The sequence below is a fragment of the Micrasema longulum genome, unplaced genomic scaffold, assembly GCF_059751315.1.
Source record: "Micrasema longulum isolate JH-2025_06_02 unplaced genomic scaffold, ASM5975131v1 h1tg001135l, whole genome shotgun sequence".
NCBI lineage: Eukaryota > Metazoa > Arthropoda > Insecta > Trichoptera > Brachycentridae > Micrasema > Micrasema longulum.
Window position 1 is genome coordinate 561,307 of NW_028278323.1, and position 20,022 is coordinate 581,328.

At 29.2% G+C, this 20,022-nt stretch overlaps 1 protein-coding gene and 1 long non-coding RNA gene across 2 annotated transcripts in view; one reads left to right on the plus strand and one right to left on the minus strand.

The window, feature by feature from the left end:
* The first annotated feature begins 4,062 nt into the window (after nt 1-4,062).
* LOC148276874 (MFS-type transporter SLC18B1-like) overlaps nt 4,063-20,022 on the plus strand; it is a 35,746-nt gene continuing 19,786 nt past the window's right edge. The window contains 1 exon segment of the mRNA XM_088233656.1: nt 4,063-4,396. Coding sequence (XP_088089782.1) covers nt 4,286-4,396 — 111 coding nt within the window. The 5' untranslated portion in view covers nt 4,063-4,285.
* LOC148276875 (uncharacterized) lies at nt 10,540-16,495 on the minus strand. The gene is made up of 2 exons (XR_015823641.1): nt 16,243-16,495; nt 10,540-10,799 (listed from the first exon to the last, which is right to left on the minus strand). It is a non-coding gene; the product is annotated as an uncharacterized LOC148276875 (long non-coding RNA).

Sequence of the window (20,022 nt, forward strand, 5' to 3'; positions counted from 1 at the left end):
CAGAGTATTAGAAAAATAAAGCATAATTATATATCAATGAAGTACATATTAATAGAAAAATAGTAAACAAAAAAATCCCACAAAGGCATGGCCTGTTCGTGGGTATACAAGAGAATGTTAAAGAATTTTTGCGCCTAAAGTAAATAATGGACAGTTATTATAATTTTGTAAAACGTAAGAAAGAAAAAATAAAGTTTTCTGTAAAAGATAATATGGTATTTTTTTATAGTAATTAAAAAAAGAAATAAAAAATATTTAAAAAAAAACACAAAAATATTCCTTATTATTAAAGGGCAACAAAATAAATCATAGAAAAAAAGAGTTCATATCTTTAGTTTGAATCCAGGATAGTGCATGTTTTTTAAAAGAAGGAAAATTTTGAAAGTTTGGAATCAATGAAATGTTATCAGTAAAATAAGAATTAAAAATATTTGGGCCTATAAAATATGCATGTCTCTGTGCGAGCCGCGTTTTGCAATGAGGTATTTCTTACTCACGATTCCTTCTTTGACTTGATCTATTTGAATTACTTGTAAATAAATTTTGATTCTTAAATATATATTTTAAACATTGAAAACAATATATTTGTCTTACATCAAAATGTTTAGCTTCTTGGAACAATTGGAAAGAGGGAAAAGTGCGATTTTTGTGAAGCATTATATTTCATATAAGTTTTTGAATAGTTTGAATGGTTTAATATGATTGTTATAAGTTACCCCATCCAATATTCCATAGAAAAGCGATGACTGTACAAGTGCATAATATACCATTTTAATCGTATTTAGCTGGGCGTAAATACTTACTCGTTTGAACACATAGGTTAAATATTTTAGTTTATTAACAATTACTTCAAGATGATTAGTCCATTTAAGTTGACAGTCAATGATTACTCCCAGGTATTATATGCACCTTTCAGACTTCATGTTTACGCAGTTATTACATATGTCAAGATTACAATATTTATTATGAAACATTACATTAAGGGAAGAAGAAGGAGAAGATGATTTTGAGTTGTAAAATGGAATAAACAGTGTTTTATTACAATTTAGCGAGAGAAGATTTCGATTTAACCACTCCTTGATAATAGTTGTACATATATTGGCTTTTTTGAAAATATTAACCCAGGTATTACTTTTTACAATTATTGCAGTATCATCTGCATTAGAAACTAATTTACCAGGGACAGCTATATTACAAAGATCATAATAAATAAATAAGAAACAACAAAGGGCCAAGAACCGTTCTTGTGGGACTCCGTGTATAAAGGTCTTAGTATTACTAACATTAATTCCGATCCCGGTACATTGCAGTCTATTTGCTTAGTAACTTTCAAAAAACAATAGCACTTATTTTTTATGCCAATTTGACGTAATTTATAGATTAAAACTCTATGATTTACTGTATCAAATGCTTTTTTAAGATTTAAAAAAATTGTTAAAGTTTTCATATTTGCATCTAGACCAGAATAAATTTCATGTGTAAGTTTAAATATTGCATCATCTGTACTGCAATTAGATCTTAATCCGAACTGGTTATTTGACAAAAGATAATTAGTTTCCATAAATTTCATAATTCTTTTTTTAATACATTTTTCTAGGATTTTTGCTAATTGTGAAATCAATGTTATTATAAAAAAAACTAAATGAAAAAAATGAATGTATCCATTATTTATCATTTGTAGAAGTAAAAACATTCCTACTGTTTATTTATTTAAAACTTCAAGTACGAAGAAAAAGTACTTTGGCGGATTTATTGCTAAAAGCTAAATCTTCCATCCAATCAAAAAACAGACTGGTCAAATTTTGTTCTAAAAAACCATAAATATATATCAAAAGATACACACATAAAAAAACCCCACTTAATTAAAAATAGCAGCGGTTTTTAATTGAGAGATAAGGTTGGCACATATTAACTTTTTAAAGAAAGTACATTAAGTTATACGTATTAAATGATGAGGAGAGTGGAATCAGATAATGAGTTTCATTGTTCCCTTTCCCCACCTAATGTTGCATAGGGCACTGTATTGGTACACCAATCGCAGAGAATTTCGATCATTTTTGTTACATGAAGGTAAGATGATCAGTCTTAAGCTTCAGATACCAGTCCAGGGGCTATGAAATATTCTAGTGTGAAAACACCCTCTTAAATTCGAAATATACTTAAAGTCACGGATTTGAAACACCTATACCATGCACTGGCAAGTTCTGTGTTGACTTACGATCTAATTGGTTGGGGAGCTTGCACAAAAACCGTATTTAAACCTGTAGCAATTGCACAGAAATCTTTAATCCGAGTAATTTAAAAAAAAACATTTCGTTATCCAAGTGACTTGCTCTTCAAAGAATTCAGAGTACTGAATATTATTCAACAGTTTATATTGAGAACGGTAGTGGTTACACACATCAATAGAGACATTTACCCAAGCGTCAACCACAACTATAATACAAGATACTCTAATAGGGATCTGATACTAAGTGAAGGGGTCAACACTGTTCTGGCATCGAGACAACACTATTACGTAGGCAAAAAGGTCCATAACCCTTTGGCAGAATCGTGGAAAGACGGGAGTGTTGTCAAGTTGCGGAAGGTGTTGACCTCGCTGTTTCTTGACATTAGTCGTAGGGAGTCAGAAGAGTTGATGCATATCACGCATTGGAGATTCTTACTGGATGTTGAAAGTAAAATATAAAAATAAGGAATAATTTTAAAAAATATATTTATAGATGGCAACCATGAAGTTTCGCATAAATAAATTGTCTATGTTTTTATGAATGTATGTATATGTATGCATATGGGTGTATATATGTGTGTGTGTATATATGTGTGTATATATATATATATGTGTGTGTATTGTGTATATATATGTGTATGTGTGTATGTATATGTATCAAAATGTGTATACGAGTAAGTTTATATTTTATTAATCTGTGCTCTCTATTAATTGGTTAACCATTATCATATACTATAATGTAATTGCCTAGCTTGGAATGGGGTATGTACCCTTGTTGGCTGGGCAAAGTGAACGTAAAATAGCATTTTCGATGAAAGATGTAAGTAAATAAATAGATAAAAATAAATATTTCATATCAACCATGTCGGGAATCGAACTCGAGACCTATTGCATGACATATACCGAGTGGTCAGCTATAACGAGTTTGGAAGGAGAGAAAAAAAGGAACCAAGGAAAGGGATAAAAATTTATTTACTTATTTTTTTTTTTTAATGCACAAAATACACAATTTTACATAGACACAATTATATGTTTTTTATGTCCCGACTTGTTAGAAAATTCCGTGTTAAGTCGGGACTCTTCGATATATAAATCAAAAATATTTATTTACATATTAAAACAATATACATGTAATCAAAACAAAATGCAAAATAATCAAAACAATAAACAAAATAATAATAGAAAAATAAAAATAATAAAATTTTATAATACATGTTGAAAATGGATAAATATATTTGAAAAAAATATATATATATTAAAAAAATGAACAGTTAAAGTTCAGAGAGTTCAGGATTCTGGGGATATATAATAATGTTTCAGGCGTTTCAGGATATAAAATAATGTTTCTGTTGTGTAGATTTGATTATTCACTCTTTTCACAAAAGTGCTATTATCTCAGTTTCATTTTTCTATGACTAGCTGCTTACTGCATAACTACGTTGAATTGTGGATACCCACAGATCCGATATAATTGTTGCAAGGCAGCAATGTGACACTCGGCGGCATTATTTTGATTTTGTGGCGTCCATGATTTCTTGTCGTCATTTCATTCGATAGTGCCCAATCAGAGGTCAAACTGAGTTAGTTTTCATATTATTATTTGTAATCGGTGCGAAAACTTACGTCTAGTGAACGCTCTCTCTAAATACTCACGCAATTGATACAACAAACGAAATTATCAACCATAAATAAAACTCTCGCAATTCTATCGCAAATTTACGTACACGAGTGTAACGCTTTAAGCAAAATTCGAGAGTACCGTTGTGCACTTTGAAATTATTTACAAACATTATCAGTGAAATAGTAACAGTTGATGATTTGAATTATTTTTCGTCATTTTGTGGGGTGAACTTAATACGACGTCATCGTAAGCGGTTGTGTATATAAAAATTACAATTCTGTGTTTTAAATATGTGAGTTAAAAAAAGTAAAAAATGAAAACAAGAAAGTTTGATTAAAACTGCTTTTCTGGACCTGTTAGTTTAATCTTTTGTGATTGACATTGTAATCACAAAAATTACCTTTGAAATAATTTGAGTGCGAATTGTTCAAAATATGGGGTTCCAATTTACAAAGCGACAATGGATGACAATTATCGCGATGTCGATCGCAGATTTCTGCAACGCAATTTGTGTTTCACTACAGGCTCCATTCTATCCTCACGAGGTACGTATTATATTTTTAATAAACGGAAAAATCATTCAATAAATAAATGTTAAAATAATTGTATTTGTTGCACGAACTTTATGATTTTTCAAGTTAAAATATACATAAATATGAACTTTGTTTAAAATCACGAAAAGCATTTTTTTATTTGCCGACCGGTTTCAAAATATGACTTTTCCTTCTTCGAGGCATAAAATAAAAATTAACGTAAAATATTATTTACTTCTTCCAAAAAGTAACAAGTAAGAATCTTTATTGTAATATTTACTAACATTGTGAGTTGAGTGTTTATTTTTATTATTGTTTTTGTTTGTATAATTGAATTAATAAATTTATTTACTATGGAAATTATAACAAAAATATTAACAAAATCAAGGTACAAGAAAACAATTTTAAAAAGTAAGACCAATTACAGATTTCATATTAATTTATTTTGAAATAGAGCAATCTCTTAATCTGTCTTCATTGGAGAGACGTAAAACTGAGATGGACCTTATATGCATTTTCAAAATACTTAATGCTTTAAGTGATGTCCCATCTCTGTTGCAATCAATTTTTTTTCATGTTCCCAACCGTGTCACCAGAAGTCAAAATCTGCTATTTATAAAATCTTCTAAGAGCAACTTTGGTTTTTATGCCCCAATGTCCAGAATGTGTAGATTAGTAAATTAATCACACGACTTGGAATTTTTTGGGATAGATCTTCCGGCTTTTCGTAGATCTCTTCGCGACTAAACAGTGTGGGATGAAGTTGGATTGGCATGGTTTAGCTCAAAGTTTTTGGTCTTTCGGTTTTTTGAATATATTGTATACAATTATTGTTTTGCCCTTGTTTGTCTTTGCTTAGTAGTTTTATGTTCTTTTTGTTCAGTTTCTTGCATTTATGTTTCTTCATGTAACAGTTGTAATTGGCTTAGGCCGTTTATATATAATAAATACAGGAGGAGAAAAAAAAATAAATACTAAACAAAGCAATATTATTTTTGTTTTTATTTTATTTTTTTATTTATTAAGGAAAAACAACAGTTGTTATATAAGAATACAAAATACAAAAAATAGTACATACATCCAGTTAAAGTTTTTCACAAATATAATGAGAGAACATGTTACACAGTAAAGAGAAAAATAATTGATTTATTTTTTGTATTTTTTTTGTATTTTTTTTGCACCACAACAGGCCAGGAAGCCCAATTACAGTGGTGAATTTACATCACAGAATACCCAGGCTTGAGAAAAATCACATTTGATTTTTGTGTTCTCACCGGGAATCGAACCCGGAACCTTCCGTGTGCGAGTCAAGCGACTTGACCACTACACCACGGAGGCCGGATTTTATAAGACATGAGTAACAGCTCGTAAGAAGGTTAGGGGATGAGGAAATAGAGTGGAGGAGTGGAGGAGAGGGATTTTCATAATATAGTTGACCAATTCAATTATAAAAATTAAATAAAAAATAAGTAAAAGGGAGAGGACATGGTATAGTTCCAACTCAACCATCCTCGCCTCTCTCTCTGCTTCCATGAGTACCATGCGAGAGGTCTCGGGTTTAATTCCCGACATGATTGATATGAAATATTGATTTAGTAGGGTGTTTTCACAACACAATATTTCATAGTCTCTAGACTGGTATCTGAAGTGTAAAACTGATCACCTTACATTCATGAAACAAAATTGATCGAGATATGCTGCGATTGGTGTACCAATCCAGTGGCCCTGCACCATAAGGTGCGGAAAGGGAATGATGATGACTAAAAATTCACAACCAACAATAAACAACGAGAGAACCCTTTTAATACCCTGTCATCGCTCTAATTTTCTTGCCTCCTCTTTAACAGTAGTAGCCGCTTGATTGTGGAATAATCTACCCACTAATGTTAGAGACGCCCCTTCTTTATTTACATTTAAGTCAAGATTAAAATGTCACTATCTAAATATTTAAATGGTTCCTTTATCGTTTTTCTTTCCTTCCCATCCCCTCTCCTCTCTTCATTGTATACTGTAAATTTTTAATTCTTTAATTAATCTTTGTTTTAATTTTTGTATGAAATTGTAAGATTCAATATGTCCATGGATTTGTAATTTTCTCAAACTGAACGGTTTGGGTAGGTAGGAAGAAATTGCCTTAAGGCAATATGCCCGCCCTTAAATGTATATATATTGTACATGTATATAAAGTGTCAAATAAAAATAAATATAAATAATGAATAAAGTACAGGTAGTAGATGTATATAAAAGTAAATGTTTAATGTCAATATTCATTTTGTGCCTTGACGAAGGAACACTAATGTTTTGAAACCGGTCGGCAAAAAAATAATATGTTTAGTGATATTAAAGAAAGTTGATATTAAAACATTTTTTTTTCTCCATAGTAATAAGAGTTTTTATATGTTATAGAATTTAAGAAATAAGATTATGTAAATATATTAGAACTTAACTATAAGCACCTGCTGACGAACTACATTTTATGCAGTTGCAGAGCTGAAACCTTTATTTATGCGGGTGAGATTCATCTAATTGAATATGTTAATGTTAACAGCTCCCAGGGGAGTTGAATCCAGTCCTTGTCTACGAAAATTTGGACAAAATCAAAATATTGTTTCTATACATTACTTTTGTTTGTAGTCAATTAGAATTCGCATCTCCCGCTTGGAGCCCTCAATTAAAAAAATACATCAACCGAATTGAATCTGTACAGTAAAAATTTATATCGCATTGTAATTTTAGACGGTTGACTCAGAATACAGGTCCAGATGAATCTACAAACTTACCTAAACGCCAAACTCTCCAAATTCGCAGGAACAGGGCTGACGCCATTTTTATGAATAAAACTTTAAATAGCATGATAAATATCCCTAAGATTCTATCACTTATCAATTTTAAAGTCCCAGTAACGCAGACCAGTAACCAATCTCTGTGTAAAATTTCTAAATTTTCCACTAAATATTTTTAAATACATTTGTAAATAGAACCTGCAACATGTGTAAACATAAATTGAATTGTATTGATATTAATAACATATCTTTAACTTCCTATAAAAATTAAATTTAAAAAAAGAAGTTATTATGATTGATTTATTTAAAACAAAATACAAGGTTTATAATTTTTACGTATTACATAAATATTTTATTTGTACGAAATATTCCCAATCAGCAAAAGTGCTGGTATGAGGGGATATTTTATGTATAATTACAAAACAGTTTAAATAAAAAGTCGATCAAATAACAACACATATCACTCGTCACACGGGCTGTTAGAACGGTTTTCTTTTGGTATTTTTTAAGTACGTATATGTTTTGTATATTTTTTAGGTCATTAGAAAATGAATTGTAAAAAATTATTACTGTATACAAAAAACTGTTTCTTTTTCTGTTGGTCCTAGGTTGTTCGCAAAATAAATTATTTGATGCTCTTGTATTTATTTTATGTATGTTGTAGTTAAAATGTAATTCAATATTTGTCTTTATTTTATTCTTTTTTATTTTAAATATAATTTTTATTTTTTCTATGTAGATAATTTCCTCTAGATTAAGCATTTTTGTTATTCCTTACAAATCTCTGGCTCTAGTATATTTATTAAAATTAAATGTTACTTTAAGTGCTTTATTAATTGCTCTTTGTATTGAATCTAGCATTTGTTTACTACATTGCGACCATATTATTAATCCGTATACAAAGTGTGGAAGTACAAAAGCATCGTAAATCATGAATTTTATACTTTTATCAAAAATTTCTGTTCTTCTCATTATTCCAATAATTGTTACGCCTTGAATCCGCAGCTTTTATTATGCAGATTATGTGCAGTTCTGTATGTAGGCACATAATAAATGTACAGTTTATAGTCAATTGTGTGACCAATATTCAAAAGTAGATATATTTTAATTAAAATATGTATTACATTTACATTTTTAGTAATATTATAAGTTGTGTATCATTAATTATTTTATGTTATGTATAATTTTTATGTGACAACATTTGCAATAACAATATTATGTGGAAGCATGTAGTTGGACTTTATGATATGTATTTATAATAAAATTGTAAAATTGTAAATTGTAAAATTGTAAATTTTTGAACCGGGTTGTGGTCCCGTGGTAGTGTTGTGGACTCACGGGCCAAAGGTCCGAGGTTCAAATCCCACTCTACCTCAACTCGATTTCCATTTTTCTAGCACAAGTTATTTACGACTTTTAGGAAATGGTCACAAAAAATAATATTTGTGTAAATAATAAGAACTCAAGTATTTCTCTTTTTTTTTTAAATAAAAAAATCTTATACATTTGTAAATAAAATAAAATAAAATCTATGTCTTTTATATAAAACTTATTGTCATGAACTTGTAAGGCCTAACACTGAAAACGCCTAATTTTGAAATCACCTTTAATTTGAATGATGTAATAACCAATTAGCGCTTTCACCCTCTAATGGGCATCTTCAGACTGGTGAATGTTATACAGTGTAAGGATAATTTACATAAAACTAAAAATTATCTTTAGTGTAGGTACATTTAAAAATAAGTTGAAAATGGAATAGAGTGAGACATAATTTATTTAAATAAGTTCGGTTTTGGCCGAAACTAGAACAGAATTTAAAATTTCGGTTTCGTTTTCGGCTAAAAATCTTATTTCGGTCGGTCACTAATAGTTATGTTTGTGCAATAATATCTTTATCCTAGAGAGTGATTTTGACTAGATAGTTACTCTCAGGTAAACATTCTGAAAAGGAAATAGAGTGGAGACAAGTTCGCCTCGTAGTGGTTGGCGCATACACGCATATATAGTGAAATGATGATAATGATCATCCAAATTGATGTTGTTTATGATGATAATAATAAATATTTATTCCGAGCGAGGTAGTGAGTGCAAGCTTCTAGGGTTCATATATATAAAAAAACGAAAAAACATTGCGTTATAAAAAAATTAAGAAAATAGAAAAAAACTTATAATATTAGCATATTTATTTATTTAACTCTTTATATACATATACTATATATATACATATGAGGACGGGCATATTGCCTTAAGGCAATTTCTTCCTACCTACCCAAACCGTTCAGTTTGAGAAAATTACAAATCCATGGACATATTGAATCTTACAATTTTGTTTATTTATTTATTTTTTTATTTTGTTCATTAACGCCCAAAACACATTTACAAAAAAAAAAAAAATACATGCTAACATACTAAATAATAAACATAGAATATACAGAAAAAATATGTGAAATTAGTTACAAAGGATATAATAAAAAGTTTTACAAAGTAAAAAAATAAAAAAACAATAATAACAAAGGTATGCAAGAAAAAACAGTAAGCATATAAACAAAAAATGCAAAGATATAAGCTCATAAAATAAATTCTGTAAAGCAAACACAGTAAATAAAGTGTTACGGTAAGCAAGAAAGACAAATTTAAGTTAAATTAATAAACAAGCAAGCATATAGTATCGCAAAAAATAAGAAAAAAAAATGTATATATGAAATTTGTATTTGCTAATACTACAATGCTTTTTGATATAATAGTAAACAATAAAAAACAAGTGTACAAAAATTCAAAAAAAAGATCAACAAAATAAAAAAAATAAAAAAAATTAACACTATCTATGAAGAGTGGAGAGGGGATGGGAAGGAAAGAAGAAGGATAAAGGAACAATTCAAATATTTAGATAGTGATATTTCAATCTTGACTTAAATGAGTGGGTAGATTATTCCATAATCGAGCGGCTACCACTGTGAAAGAGCACATTACAACAGACATAAAGAATATTTTACAGAAGGTAATATAGAAGTCTAGACATCCACAGGGCTTATGACCTGTCATTGGCTGGTTTATGTGACCACTTTACACACTGTGTAACATTCACCGTTCTGCCTATATTTGAACATCTATATTCCTTCAACTCTTCCGCCTCTTGACGTTTTTGAAGTTAAAGAGCTGAAACCTTTATTGTTGCGGGTGAGATTCATCTGATTGAATTATTACAGAAATTAGGCTTTTTTTATCTCATTGACTCTGTATAACCAAACGTTGCTATGGATAAGTAGCTGTTGAAATAGGTATACAAATATTTTTTTTTACTTATCTTTAGGTGAATTTGAAATTTAGAAAATGACGGAATTTTTCGAAATATTTTAATAAATAAAACTAATATTTTTATCCATTTTAACTTTATTATCTCAATTGAAAATACAAAAAAATATAAGATTTCAACCTTCAGTCATGTTATCTTCATGCGGGGTAGCTCGTTGAAAATCAGAAAAAAACTGAAATTTTTAGTCAAATTTAGACATTTCTTTTATCGATTTTATTCTTGCTTGGATGTATCCATCGCGTGCTGCAGATCCACAAACAGCCAAACTTGTAACAGTGACGGGGGCCTCGATTATGATGAGAAGATAAAGACGCCATGCCTTAAAGAAGATAAATTCATGAAGATAAATTTCCTCTAGCGATTATTTATTTATTTATTTAGTAATGAAATCATACAGTCTTTATAGAAAACAAAGTACGAAAGAACAATTAAAAAAGTAAGACCAATTACAGATTTCAGACTAATTTATTATAAATGCAGGAGGAGAGGGAAAAATAATTGAATTCCAAAAAAGTAAAAATGAAAATATTACATAAAAGTTCATAAAAAGGAGAAGACATTGTAAAGCTACTACTCTACTCTACTTTCCTCCCTCTCTCTCTGCTTCCATGAACATTTAAATTTAATTGTAAAAAATCACAACCAACAATAAATTATTAGACGCAGGTAGTAGATGTAAGTAAGTATAAATTCAGAGTTGAAATCAAATGTTTAAAATTAAAAGTAAAAGTTAAAATTAAAATGAAAAGTTTAAATTAAAATTAAGTTAATAGTTTAAATTAAACGTTAAAATTAAGAATGAAAATGTTAAAATTGAAAGATAAAATTAAAAATCAAATTAAAAATCAAATTAAAAATCAAATTAAAAGTTAAAAGTCAAGCAGGAGATTATTAAGATATACTACCGACCCCCCACCTTCAAGTTTTGGGTAGGTACATCGATGTGAAACAAGAAGAAGCGTACGTTACGGTACGCATATCTACGCTCTAAAATAACATAGCTTCCGTATGACGTCATAGTTGAAGATAAAAATCTCGCGACCGACTTCAAAGGTATGGATAGTACCGATACCCACTTCAAGTTTTGATGTAAGTACATCATTTTATACCGACGAGTCTAGAACCCCTCGATACGTTTATATACGCGTTAAAAGTGTCAAAAATTTTGTTCTACCAATCAATTTTTCCTTTAATAATGATTTATTAAAATTTTTAATCATTTTGAGGTTGCAGGTTGAGGTTTGAGGCACAGGGCCTTAATTATGAACGCAATATTCATCTGTATATATCGAGACGGTATACTTAACTTCTGTACTATCTGTATCTTACCTCGGTATGTTCTACCTACTTGTCATATCGACATCATATGATCGAAACAAGCCAATGGAATGACCGCAAACAATTAGTCCGCGTTACTTAACAATTACTTCATTAACATATAAAATAGTTCTCATTTATATTTTAAATAGGCTTCTTGATAGAAAGTGCTCACTTCAAAGCGATCATAAACTCCAACAAATCCCAATTTAACCGTTTTAGTAAGCGTTTTAGTAAGCGTTTTAGTAAGCAAAAAAGCTCGCTTGAATATGATTTTAATGTGACTTTTAACCATTGCCAAAACGATATGCGATACGATTGTCTGCATTTATCTACTGAGGTAGTACTAAGCAATTACATGGCCGACCCTATATACGTTTTCTCAGAAAAAAATATGATTACTAAATGACAGAACCTAGCGACATTATTTTTTGCATCTAGGCGTTCGTTTTATTAAACTTACAGCTATGTCGGAAATTAATTCGACTTCGAAATTTACTAATTTCTCATCCATATTTTGAATAAGCTTTTAAGAAAAAAAGTGCCAACCTCAAAACAATTAAAAATTGAAATAAATCGTAATTATCATAATTTGTCCATTAGCGGCAAGCAAACCGGAAATTTTATTGGTTGATTCACATAAACCAGTGGCGTCATTCAAAGTAGATTGTTTTTATTAGAAATATAATTATATTTTTTTGGTACATTTTAAGGAAACTTCTTCAATTTTTACCGCGCTTAAGAAATCATTTTTTATATTCTATTTCCCACAGGACTGAGCTCCCTCATTATCTGCGATTTGAAATGCCATATTTTACGTGTCTATTGCATTATTATACGTCATTGAGCTGCAAGTCAATTGCATTGTTATGCGTGTTTGAATGCGCTATTTGTAACGACACTTTGTTATCTCCTATTTGTCCATGCCAGGGCAAAGGTCAAATTGCTAATTTATTTATATTGTTTCGGATCCCTCTAGCGGTCAATGCTATCCAGAAGATAACGAAGAAAATTAATGGATATAAGTTAATTGAGAAGACAATATACGTAACATGTTCATAAATAATTCTTAATAAATATTTAAATTAAATAGTGCTATTACATATTTCCGAAATTTTCTTACAAATATGTAAATAATCGTTGTGTCATATTTGATACTAAAGGCCACAATTCACTCTCCAAGCACAAGAGCTAGTCTCTTTTTGAAAGGTTACAGTTATAAGATTAAAAAATTAAAAAGTAGATTGTAATAGAAGAATTTTTGTGAATTTTTTTTTAATAATGTTTTTTAACATGCATCACTACTATTACTATTCACTACTTTGAATATATCTTCTCTTCAAGACCGCCAAAATAAACCCGACCTTATAGTCCTATTTAAAATTCTCAACTCACTCTTTGATGCGCCTGAACTACTGAGGTTAGTAAAATTAAATATCCCAACTAGAAACCTCAGACAAAACTTACTCTTTCATATCGATAACCATAGAACTAACCATGGTTTTCATTCCCCTATGCCCAGAATTCTTAGGTCTGCCAACAAACATACCAGTCTTTATTTCTTTGATAACAAGTTGTCTTCTTTCAAACGATCACTGATTCCAATTAAATTATAAACACCTCTCTCCCGCTTCCACTCCCACAAAGGCTACTATAAACCATTGAGTCTTTCTAATTTTGTTAAAATAATTTTCTATGTATTAATATGTCCATAAAAATGCCCATTGGGCGTATATATAAATAAATAAATTAATTAAAACATGAATACCATCCTATTACTTATTTAATAAACAAAAGTTTAGAGAAAGGATTGTTTCCCACAATTTATAAAAAATCTATAGTTACATCAATTTACAAATCTGGAGACTCAACAAACGTTACTAATTATTGACCAATATCCCGTACCAAAATAAAATAACAAAATTTTTTAATTTTTTTTTTTTAAAACAACTTACAAATTTCCTTCAGAAAAACAATTGACTTTATTCACATGAGTATAGTTCGAAAGAAAATACAAGCACACAAGATGCTTTAGCTAAATTAACTTCAATCATTTATAAAAGTCTCGACGGTGGTAAAAAGGTATTTTTATCGACTTAAGAAACGCTTATGATAGTATATATTATGACAAACTAATTAGTAAATTAATTCAAATTGGTATTTGCGGAAATGTTTTATCTTGGTTTCAAAGTAACTTAAGAGAACGTCAACAGATAGTGAAACTTAATGACACTTTTAGTAATAAAATAATTTGTTCAGATTTTGGGATACCTCAAGGAACAGTTATTGGACCTTTTTTATTTATTATATATGTTAATATTATTTTATATGAATATAAATGGTTATATAATTTCATATGCTGATGATACCGTAATCATTATATAAATATAGTTGGATAATTTATATAGCGCCATTTTTGTGAAAATCACCTTAAGGGCGCTGTACAATTAATAAATATCCCAGTACGTCTTGCAGCTACAGAGCGCATGGACGGTTGGGATTCTAGTTCCTCGTTTTCAATTAAGATCAATAAAAAATTATAACAGATAGGAGCTAGATTACAGGACGTCTTGCAGCTACAGAGCGCATAGACAGTTAGAAATTTAGCCCCCATTTACACATTATAAAAATTGACAAATAAATTTAGTGTATAAAAAAATAAAATAATATGAATAATAAAAAGGAGTAAGATTAAAAAACGCCTTGCAGCTACTAAGCGCATAGACGATTAGAATTCTAGACCCCGTTTACAAAATTTAGGTATTTTAAAGTTCATATATGAAAGCTAGATAACCAATCATCGTGCAGCTACAAAGCGCATGGACGAGAGGAATTCCAGCAAAGTTGAAACAATATCAATAAATTTATAAAAAATAGAGTATAGTAGTAAATTGGTCAAGTGTTCATGCCAAGAAGTGAGCAATAAAAAACTAAATAAATCAAACACTGTTTCAACTCCATGGTTAACATAGGGAGATAGATGTCCGAAGAGAAGCTTTTGTAGACAGTAGGTAGATATCGTCGCCATGTGGCCCGCTGGCTGGTAGATAGTTTCTGGAAACGCACGTGTGAAGTACTATTATGCCTTCTGTTCCAATGACTTGGTGTCCATTTTGGTCCGTATTATTTCGTTTTATGTGACGCAACATTCCTGTTTAAATTCACTTTTTTACATGAATATTACACAAACGCGTGTAAGAGCGGTTTGATTTATTCATTATAAGGGAATCTTCATGGGACGAAGTAAATTTAAAATTAAATATAGATATTAATAAATTAAAATTATGGTTCGATGACAATATTTTGTCTCTGAATACTGAAAAAACATATTACATCACTTTTACATTGAAAGAACAAATTATACCTATTATAAATATTTGTATCAACACAACAAAATGCAATAAAGGATATCAGTTTCATAATGATAACTGTCTTTAAATCACTGAAAAAAATAGCATAGAATATTTAGGCTTTATAATTGATAAAAATATAAGGAGCAAATAAATAATATTGTAAATAGAATGAGAAAACTTATATATGTATTTATTGGATTAAAGAATAAATTAACCATCGAAAAATTTAAATCCATTTGCTTTGCATTCGCCCAATCCATATTACAGTACGGAATAATCGGATGGGGTGGTGCTTTTAAAACAAATATTTTACCGGTTGAAAAAATACGAAAATTAATTATGAGTTATTTAAAAAAAAACCGTCTACTTTTCCTACTGTTCAATTATTTAAAAAAATTAAGGTTTTAGATACAAAATTGCTATATAAAAATAATTATTTGCTTCAAATACATAAAGATAAAATAAATAGTAGTATTTCTAGGTCACAAAACGTAAGTACGCGACCTAGAACAGGTGGTAATATCTTAATTCCTAAATTTAAAACAACTACTGCAGATCATCAGTATACTTGCAGAGGAATATTATTCTTTAATGAAATGAACAAAGATATTAAAAAGCACAGTCAGGAATACAATATATTTAAGAAAGAAGTGAAAAGTTACATTTATAATTCATCTTTATGTTACACTGATTAAAAACATCGTTGATAATTTTTTTGTAATTTATATATGTTATCCTAAAAATATTATTAATTCAAATAAAATAAACTATTGTAAGACGTCACTCCTCATTATGAACACAAAAATTATTAATTTATTTTACGTAATGGGAAACGTTAATGTAAATATATGTATTTAATTAATGTAAAAAATTGTATTTAGTTGTAATATAGTATTTTTATTTGTTATTAATAATATTTATTTTTTTAAATTTTAAGTTTAGAAAAAAAACTGTTCTTGTAAGTCTTTCACGGACCATATTTTAGCTCTTGCGGACTGATTTAAAGTAACTTCTGTGCCTCGATTATGAACGCTATCTTCATCTGTATATATCGAGACAGTATACTTAACTTCTGTACTATTTGTATCTTACCTCGGTATGTCTCACCTACTTGTCATATCGACATCATATGATCGAAACAAGCCAATAGAATGACCGCAAACAATTAGTCCACGTTCCTTACGTAATTAACATTAAAAATAGTTCTCATTTTTATTATAGGCTTCTGTAATAAAAAGTGCTCACTTCAAAGCGATTGTAAACTCCAAAAAATCCCAATCCAAGCAAAAAATGCTTGCTTGTACATTAATTTTTCATGTCTTTTGGAAATTACCTAGACGGTACACTTAACGATCGTCTGTATCTATCTACCGATCTGTACCGATCGACTACAAAGCCGGCTCCTATAACATCTCGATACATTCACTCGGAAAGATAGTAAAACAGATGGAAAAATATAATAACTAATTTATTTTTTTAGAGTGGTAACTTTCTGACGCATATAATCTGTGTCTGACGTCTAGATACTCTTATTTGTTAATATGAGAGAACCTAGCGACATTACTTTTACATCTAGGCGTTCGTTTTATTAAAGTGACAGTTATGTCGGAATTTAATTCGACTTCAAAACTAACTTATTTCTCTCTCATATTTTTAGTAGGTTTTAAGAAAAAAAGTGCCAACCTCAAAACGATTAAAGTTTTAATAAATCATAATTAAAGGTAAAATTACTAGGTGGAACAAAATTTTCGACACTTTTATTGCGTAGATAAACGTATCGAGGGGTTCTAGACTCGTCGGTATAAAATTATGTACTCACATCAAAACTTGAGGTGGGAGGGGGTATCGGTACTATACCTTTGTAGTCGGTCGGGAGACTTTTATCTTCAACTATGACGTCATACCGAAGCTATGTCATTTTAGAGCGTAGATATGTGTATCGTGACGTACGCTTCCCCTTGATTCATATCGACGTACCTACCCACAACTTGAAGGTGGGTGGGTTAGTAGTATACCTTTATTATCGCTAGAGGGAATTTATCTTCAACTATACCGTCAAGGTGAAGATATGACGTCTTTATCTTCCCATCATAATCGAGGCCCTGGTCTTTATAAACAGTTTCTAGATAGGAGTGGCGCTTTCATTGTCTTTTCTCGTCTTAATCTTTGGCATATTTTATACCAGGTTTATAAGTATGAACATGTTAACGATTGATGCCTAATGATAAACGATATGTGATATTCAGGGCAAAATATGAACAGTTTTGATAAGAGTCTGTCGTTTGACACTGTCCCCAAATTTATCGACCTCGGATATACCCACTACTGTTAATGTAAACATACCCAGTAACCTTTGAAGATATAAACTATGTTTATTTTTTATTAAAAAAAACATTTAACGCTACTTCAATTTAGGCGTTTTTCCATATATATTTTGTATGATGTTTATTGAGCCTGCATTAAATACTGTAGAATAATATGATACGATTGATTAAATCAGACACATTGTTATGGAGACTTAAATATAATGATAATAATAATGAATCATTATTGACCATAATCAATACAATGTGATAAATACAAAAAAAAATAAGAAAAACAAAGGTTCACACGGTTAAATAGCGGACTTATTGCCAATAGCAATTTCTTACAGTCCTACCAAAAACAAATGAAGGATACAATAATAAAAAAGTACAATAATGAAATAATAAAACAAATAAATGAAAAGTTAAGAAAACACAAACAGTAAGAACATTTAAAAAGGTTTTTTATTCATAAATTTCATAAAAAGTAGATGTTTTTGTAAAATTTTAAACATATCTTCTTTTACACGTCTAGTAAATGTTATCACTGTAACTCTCCAAAAAAAGAGACTCACTCTTGTGCTTTGAGAGTGACTTACACTGTTTTAGTTGTTTATTTATAAAAGTTTTTGTAATTTTAAATACGAGTACATGAAAAATAAATATAAAAATACAGGATAAAAATATAATAAACAATATAATAAAATATAATATAATATATAAAAATATGATATAAAAGAAAAAAACATTAAACAATAATACATTCATACTAATTAAAATTTAATGTTGTTTTTACACGACTTCAAAAAATTTCTTTAGATTAACCTTAAATTTATTTATTAATATATAATTATAATATTAGTTATGGTGTATATTGCTTACATTATTTAAACTTCATACATTTTAATTTATTCAATTGCATTTCCAATGTATACTATGGTAACTTATTTCAATTCGTAAAGGTACTGGACATTAGACAATTTTATTTAAAGAGTCATTGACACATTTCTGGTCATGCGGTTATAAGAGGAGATCCCAGCAGAATGCTCGTCAAGATTTTCGTACAATTTAAATTATTTAATACCAAAAACATTGTACAACCTTTGCTCAAAGAAATTCCTCTTTTGTAGCCCCAGGAGTGTTTAATGTCCTGGATGAACATATTAAGTTCTCTAAAATGAAAGCCACTTTCAGGAAAGATGTACAAGTTTGGATTTTATCTAAGGGAAGAAACTGCAGGAAACTGCTGCAAGAAATTAAAACTGCTTAGCCACTTTTTTAAATTTATATTTACAATTTTAGTATACATGTGAGAGAAACAAAAGTGGAAAAAAAAAATATAAATAAAGGATGCATGTCAATTTTTATTTGTTTTAGAACTACTTTTGGCACCTGACCGCAGTTCATATGACCTAAATTTCTATTTAATAAAATTTGATATAAAGGCTCTATTTTCCAAAATAATTGAACGCGTAAAAAAATCTTACAGGGGAAAAGGGTGGATGTCAGTTTAATCCTGGAAATAAAGCGATACATTAATAACGACAAAAACGATTTAAGATGGCACAAACAGTCTAGGCTATTTACATTTGGTAGGTTCCTTCATATTTATAAGTTTATTGAAATGTCCAAGAGGTTTGAAATCTTAAAAACGTTCCAACTTAAAACTTCCTATTTTGACATTTATCTTTTATATTCTGTATCCTTCATTTATAAGTTATACCCTAACCTAACCTAACCTCACCTAAATGACCATAAAAAAAACATATGGGTTTTTCACATTTGCAGTAGTTCAGCCCAACTAGACCAGAGCCTGTTTTAAGGCTAATAAATTGAAGATTTACAAGTTACAAAATTAATGGTACAATTAAAAAGCAATATACATATTATGTTTTATAGTTCACACCAAAATACTCAAGAAAGAGTTCAAAATATTATTTATTTACATTTATTTATTTTATTTCATTGGAAAGCCAATAGACATTTATAAATTTATAAGGTACAATTATACAATAAATACAAATCATTAAGTCCAATTAGAGGCTTCCACATAAAATTGTTATCGTAAATGTTGTCACATAAAAATTATACATAACATAAAATAATTAATAATACAAAACTTATAATATTACTAGAAATGTAACTATAATACATAATACTAAAAATATATCCACTTTTGAATATTGGTCACACAGTTGCACATTATAATATATAATAAAACTATAGTTGACCATATTTATTATGTGCCTACATACAAAACTGCTCATAACCTGCATAATATAGGCTGCGGATTCAAGGCGCTGCATCATTTTAAGATACATTTACTTTAAACTCGGAATCAGATATAAATTTATTAACTATGACTCTCTATTAAATACTCAAAAACTTACTGAGAGATGAAAAAATATAATTTCCTGAATTTACTTGAGATTGTTGACTTTACATGACATATATAACTAATATACAATTCTGGAAATTTAGGTTTTTAGTTGACATTCATTTGTTTATTTAGGACCTACTACTGGTTACTGAACTACTTTTTTTTCAATTTTAAAATAAATTCGTCTAG